Source organism: Seriola aureovittata, chromosome 1, assembly GCF_021018895.1.
Source record: "Seriola aureovittata isolate HTS-2021-v1 ecotype China chromosome 1, ASM2101889v1, whole genome shotgun sequence".
Classification (NCBI taxonomy): Eukaryota; Metazoa; Chordata; class Actinopteri; order Carangiformes; family Carangidae; genus Seriola; species Seriola aureovittata.
The window spans coordinates 20307585-20314313 of NC_079364.1; the positions used below are offsets into that span (position 1 = coordinate 20307585).

The 6729-nt window shown below is 40.5% G+C and overlaps 1 protein-coding gene across 2 annotated transcripts; it reads left to right on the forward strand.

Moving 5' to 3' along the window:
- Positions 1-59: 59 nt before the first annotated feature.
- tfb2m (transcription factor B2, mitochondrial) lies at positions 60-6513 on the forward strand. 2 transcript variants are annotated; one of them, XM_056374965.1, is made up of 10 exons: positions 60-240; positions 865-1228; positions 1863-2046; positions 2190-2281; positions 3670-3823; positions 4259-4407; positions 4711-4800; positions 4999-5058; positions 5147-5295; positions 5545-6513. In XM_056374965.1, exons 2-10 carry the CDS (start codon positions 941-943, stop codon positions 5732-5734), a joined length of 1356 nt encoding a protein of 451 aa, XP_056230940.1. In that variant the 5' UTR covers positions 60-240; positions 865-940; the 3' UTR covers positions 5735-6513. The 2 variants fall into 2 exon arrangements, with proteins under 2 accessions (XP_056230940.1, XP_056230930.1); XM_056374955.1 differs by having other exon boundaries at positions 73-244.
- Positions 6514-6729: the final 216 nt, after the last annotated feature.

Genomic DNA, 6729 nt, shown 5'->3' on the forward strand with positions numbered 1-6729 from the left:
TTATCATTCGCCTATCAGCACAACAACTTCCTCGAGTTTTTGATTGGTCCTCGTAGATGTCGCCTATCAATGACGACATTCAGATGCGCCAGCAACACCATGAGACAAGCATTGCAAAATGAAGTGAGGGTCAGGACGATCGCCTCAATGTCACGGAACGTTGTCAGCAAACAGATCGCCGACAGCCTGTCCTTAAAATCACTTCTGTCATAGAATTGGGACATATAAGATATTCTGCAAGTAGGTATGTATGCGTTTCTCCGGGTGAAACTACATTAAATGCATTTCGAGACATAGCTTTGAGTGGCGTTAGCGCACGGCTAGCCAGTGATACTATCATCAGTCCCTTCATATTGTTTACCACCTTTATGTAACGTCAAGCATTATTATTTTGTGCCACCTCTTTGGCCAAGAACCAAAGTTTGTGACCTTACAGGGTCAGGGAAGGACAGTGAACACCTCTCCGGTGAGGCCACAGAGTTGAGATATTAAATGTTACAGAGAAGTTTGCCCACGTGCTAACAGAGCAAACTGCGACCACGCAGTTGTTACGGAGGTTTTGTTTACATCATTTATCCAATCTTAGTATGATATCTACGGTCGATTTTTTTTTTCTTTTTTTTCTTTTTTTTCTTTTCTAAATTTTAGCCATCATATTGCCCCTTTTAAATGGGACAGTTAAACAATCAGCTAGGTGCTAGAACAGTTTTTGCGAAAGTATTCGCAAGTTACCAAAGTATTTTGAAAATTGATAGTACATGTTTAAATGTAAATAATGTCTCTTAAATCTATGTTGCTGTTTGTCAAAGCAGATTATTGTTCATCTTGACATCTCTTATCCCTTTTCCTCCCTGTTCTCTTTAGGCAGTGACGTCTTTGAGACGTCCTTAAATCTCCCTCCACCCTTCCCCCTCTATAGTTAAACATCCACTGGTCCACCATGTCCATCCAGATCTGTAGAGTAGTGCAGCTGGTGATGCACTCTGCTTGCTGCAGGACTGTCAGAAGTAGATCCTGTTTGCGCAAGGCAGTGTTGGCCCCTGTGGGTCCCCCTGGTCCCTGTGTTCCTGGAGCTCCAGTGCTTCATAGAAGGGCTTACAGCCTGGACTCTCTGTCTTCGGGTCCTGGTCGGCCTGCACATGGTCCGAGTTTACAGCAGCCCCACACAGAGGGGACTTCCCCTTCCGCACCACTTTCGCCCAGGTACCTGTCTGCTGCGGCTGTACAGGTAGGCAGTTATCTTTGGCTGTACTTTTTTCCGGACACTAATTTTCAACTGCATTATAGTGTATGTAGAACTAATGACATACATAACCTCTCTGATATTGATTTACTGATGTTTCTGCTTCTGTACCTTTTTCCTTTACATATTAATTGGGTTTAAAGCTGTGAGGAAAGTTCTGTCTTTAAGGAATTTTCTTATATTGGCAAAAAAAGTGGTATTTGTATGAAATGTTTGCAATGGAGACACAGTATGAAAACAGGCATGAAAATAGATAAAAGGAAATCTATTTAAAGGCAATTTTCCCCCTGCTAACTGTGGTTAGGGTGACTCTTTTTTTGCTGTATTCCTATCAACGGTGTACGTGAGTTTGCTGTGCTCTGTGTGTGTCTGTGCCCCAATTTTGCCTCAGGTGCCATTAAAGTTTCAATTGATGTGGTTTTAGCTCAAAAAAAGTGAATAAATATTGATGTTTTCCTGGTTACTTGAATTACTTTGTGTGAGGAGAAAATCTATGCATTGGAAAGGAGCTCAGCTTTATGCAATAAGCTATGAAAAAAATTACTGTGGTCTTCAATATATTGTGAGCTTTTTCACTTGTTGATTTTCAAACTCTATATGCATTTATGTGTTTCTCCAGGGCCAGTGTCGTCCACTATGTCAGTATAACTTCCTGGACCTTGCAGAGGTAGAGGAGAATTTACTCCGTGCTATGGCCTGTAAAAAAATCAGACATCTCATAGTGGACCCAGACCTGGCTAAACTGGTAACGCAGCATCTAGGACCTGAGGATTCTAAAGCTGTTATCTTCGAATGTAACCCAGGTATGAATTTATACAATGTTTACATCAGTGAAACACAGAGGTGGACTTGATGTATGAATTTTTGTTCTTCTGCAAGTGCATTTCATGTACAACTTTCATCTAATTTGACAAACTAAACATTTTTTCTTGTCTGTCTCTCTTAGGTCCTGGGGTGTTGACCAGGACACTGCTAAATGCTGGAGCTCAGAGGCTTGTGGCTCTTGAAGGGGACAGGTTCTTCCTGCATGACCTACGGGTAACACAAACATCTCTAAGAATCAAACAACTTTTTGTATCATTACACAAATCTTAAATGGATATTTTGATGTATTTGATGTGGTGCTGTGTGAGGTACTTAACTTATAGTCAGTGTATTACCTGCAGTAGATTCGGATTGGTGAGTTCCAACTGGAGAGGCAGCCAGGAATACCAGCACAAAAGCTGAGAGATGTACTACTGTGGACACGCACAGCTGCAAAACATGTGTTTTAGCCCCCTTTAAAAAAAAAAAAAAAAAATGCCTGCAAAAAAAGCCAAGTGTACACTATATTTTGAATACTTTCACTGTTTTATCTTGCCGTCAAACAGCCCTTTGGCACTACAAAATGTAGTTTTGGGATCTTTTGACCTACTGTATTTCTGCGCAGAAGCACACCTACGCCACTGTATCGCACTGTAGATCAGTTGTTTGAGTGGTTTGTGGAAGCGACGACAAATAAAATAAAATAAAATAAAAATGAGTGATTATGATGGCACAGACAAAATGCCATTGTGTGTGGAGACAAAAGGATACTTTTATGAGCCAGAGTGTACAGCAGAAGATCTTTCGCAAATGCAGAATGAATGACCTGAAACAGAGAAAAGGGAATTTTCTGGGGAAGCTGGAGGCCAAAAAAGAGCTCACATGCACTACCTGGTGGTGCAGATGTGTGAACTGTAAGCCCATGCCCATGGACCCGGACAGCTGCTGCTGCAATGAGGGGGACTTGGCTACAACACAACTTCAGGATCTTTCTGAATCAGAGAATGCCAGCATCTCACGTCCAGTCTGCATCACCAGCCATCCATTTTCCTGCCTTAGTGAATGCTAAATGAATGCTGAATACAAACATGTGCCATCTTAGAAATGTTTACCAAAGTGAAGTTCAGCTTTGTCAGACTAAAACAGCTGATCTACGACGTACCTTGTGCATAGGAATACGGTAGTTTAATGGTTGAGAAAATGTAGTACCAAAGGAAAGGGCTTTTTGATGGCAGATAAAGCGGTGAAAATATTGAAAATAAATCTTACACCTCACCTGATATTGACTTTTCTCGGTGGCCTTTTTTTTTTTTTTTTTTAAAGCGGCTAAAACACATTTTTGTGGCTGGCTCTGTCCACAGCAGCACATTACTCAGATTCTGTAACAGCATTCTTGGCTGCTTCTTTAAACATGGAGCGCTCTGTTCCAAATGTACTGCAGGTTATACACTGGCTATAGATAAGTACTTCACACAACCTCAAGTCAAGTTACCCAAACTATCACTTTCACCAATCCCGAGTTCTAATCCAAATCACTGTATATATCTGGTGTTGTGTCTTCAATTCATCTTTTTTTCCTTGAGGTATCAATGAGATAAATAAATGATGTTTTCATGTTCTAGGAGTTGGAAGGTCGTCTTGATGGTCAGCTGGAGGTGGTTCACTGTGACTACTTTAAACTAGATCCCATTGGCGGTGGAAACCTGAGACCCCCTGTCATGTTCACTGACAAACTGTTCACTGATCTGGGAATATCAGAAGCTAATTGGACTGATGGTGAGAAAAAAACATGCACACAAACACACAAACAGTGCAGCTGACCTACGACACTGCAGTGTTGCAAGTTCACTCTTTCATGTATACACAAAGGGGATTTTGTTCCTTTAGTTGAGCCTCTCTGGCTGTAAACAAATCTTACCTCTTTCATACAGTAAATATTATCCTAACAATTCTTTACCCCACTGTAGATACCTAAAACATTTGATTATTGGAACTTTTTCAGCAGCTCGCTGGTTTCAAGCATTTAGACAAGTTTTTACAATCAATAGTGATGAAAAGGTTTGGAAAAAATGACATCACATTGCATCAGTGTAATGGTTTGGTATGTAGCTTTTATGCTATAACACACCTAACTGAATGAGCACTGTGCATTGTATAGTGTTACATCCCTCTAAAATGTGTTTTGTAATGTATTCATGTGTGTCTCTCTAGACATCCCTGTGAAGGTGGTGGGTATCCTGCCTCAGCATAATGAGCGTGGCATGCTGCTGAAGATGGTTTATGCTTTGTTTGAACGGCTCTCTGTCTTCAGATACGGAAGGATAGAGCTCAACCTCTTCATGAGCGAGAAGGAATACCTGGTAAAAGAATGACAGCCTTTTAACCTCTTATCTGTAGAAATGAAGGAGGAGTATCAGTCAGTCTACTGCTCACAGCATAACCTGATGTGTGTATTTATCTGCAAGAGGATGAAGATGGTTACACTTGTCCTCCCACATACTGTCAGCTCAGATCTACACTTAATTACTAACAATGCTGACAGTGACAACACATCCACTAGTTGATACTGAGGGTAGACTGGTGTGTGATATATTAAATTAATCCATAATCTGACAGTTTTTTTGATCCTTGTGTAAAATATTTAACTATTATTTTTCTGTCAGAAACTGGTGTCACGTCCAGGTCAAATGATGCACTACAGAGCCTTCAGTGTCCTCTGGCAGATGGCCTGTGATATCGACCTACTGCACAAGGTACAGTATGATGGAGGGTGGCAAATAACATTATTTTAGGTATTTAAAAAAACGTTACATGGCTTAATTTTATGATACTTCCTTGAAGCTAATGCGTGGGATCATACCACAAAAAATTCTACACTTTCCACACATTTTTGACATAAATAGGACAAATGAGTCTTCTAGTTGTCAACCTCCTTATCTTTGTCTTTGCAGGAGCCCTGGGAGTCATTTGTGATTTCTTCAAGACAGAGTGTAGCTGATCGTAAAGGCAAGGTAAGGAAGAAAACAGACTCAGTAATAGCTATGTAAACTTGATTGGTGTCGCACATTTAATACAAGCCCCCCCCCCGTCTCCCTTCAGCTTCCCAATGACCACCTGTGCCTGGTGCGTCTGCGTCCACGGGCTGATCTGTTTTCTGCAGGCCTTACTCCCTCTAACGCTTCAACTCTACTGATGATGATCAAACAGTGTCTGGCAAAGAGGAAGGTCAAGCTCATCGAGAGGCTCAAGTAAACAACGTGCACACACACACACACACACACACACACACACACACACACAAAGTTGTTTAAGCAGGTGTACAGACTGCCACACACTGCTCTTCTTGCATCAGACAACTGCTCTTAGTGGAAGACGTGCAGACACAACAAGTGCCTCAATACTGTAGTAATGTTATAGGCTGTTGCAGTTGACATATCTCCTGAGCTTGTTTTCCTCTTGCTTATTCTTCCTCTTTGGTGCTTTTTTCCTTCTTCTAGTCTCTGGTCACCAGATAGCGGGAGTAAGCTGTTATCGGAAATGGGTATGCAGGAGGACATTCTGACAGGACACGTATATCCAGAGGAGTATCTCCAGTTGTTCCAGTTGATGGACAAGAGTCAGGAGTTCACACAGAGTTGGCTTTATGAGGAGATCCTAGAGAACACACAGAGAGAAGGTTGGGGCTAACAGACAAACAGGTCAAATGTATAGGTTTATGCAATTAAAACACAAAGAAGTACATAAAAACATGTATAATATAATGGTGGTGTAATGTAAAAAAAGAATAATATATGCGATGTAATGCAACATGGGACATTTATGCATAAAGGAAGTCATAAAATAGTAATAAATGTCAATGAAATGAACTCAACTTGACTGCATAAATATTTTTGTTACTGAAATGATGAAAATGTTGACTAACTGTACTTTAGGACAATGGAGAAACAACTTCAAATGACCCCCACTTCTTACTGTAGCAGCAATGGTTTATTTTGGGCCCCCACAAGATACTGCATGTAATCCACTTTTCATCCAACTGATTATCAGTACACAAAGAATGAAGAAGCACAACAGCAGCATTTCAAAGCTGGCTGAAAAAAATGCTAGTGGATGCACCAGATCATGCAAATCATATTGTTTTAATTCAGAAATGGGTTTGTACTGCACTTGAGTTTTGCTTATGAAGTAGAGTGTGCATTGTCACAAAAGCTTCACAGAACATAATTCTACATGTATATTGTATTGCCAAACTGATGTCTTGAGGGGAGTACTAGTGCAGTTAGTGCACAGCAAGAAGGATTGCATATGTAAAGGAGTTTTTCACTGTATAGCCTCATGTAAATTTTTGTATATTCATTGTGAGCAAATAAGCTTGTGTACCTGGCCAGAATGTCGTGCTCTAAGCAATGTGTAAGCTTTGTGTCTAATATAATTTTTTTTTTTTAAATCATTAAATCTGAATTTTGATAATATAGTGTGGGGGAGATATTGATTTTGGGCCTTTTTTAGGATGTGGTACCATCATTGCTCTTACTTTGGTGAGTCTTGGGGTTTTAGCCAGGCTAAATCTATTACTTTGCTTCTCTAGTTGCATACAGTGAACACAGTGATTTATAAGGTTGGAATGACATGGCCATTTGTTATGAGTGCTTCACTTGTCTATTTTCATGTCATACACGCCA

What these genes read in the sequence shown, in the direction of transcription:
- tfb2m (XM_056374965.1), top strand. Translation starts at nt 941, where the DNA reads ATGTCCATCCAGATCTGTAGAGTAGTGCAGCTGGTGATGCACTCTGCT. An exon ending in TGTCTGCTGCGGCTGTACAG is followed by an intron (nt 1,229 to 1,862) that starts GTAGGCAGTTAT and finishes GTGTTTCTCCAG; the next exon opens with GGCCAGTGTCGTCCACTATG. An exon ending in TGAGCGAGAAGGAATACCTG is followed by an intron (nt 4,408 to 4,710) that starts GTAAAAGAATGA and finishes TTTTTCTGTCAG; the next exon opens with AAACTGGTGTCACGTCCAGG.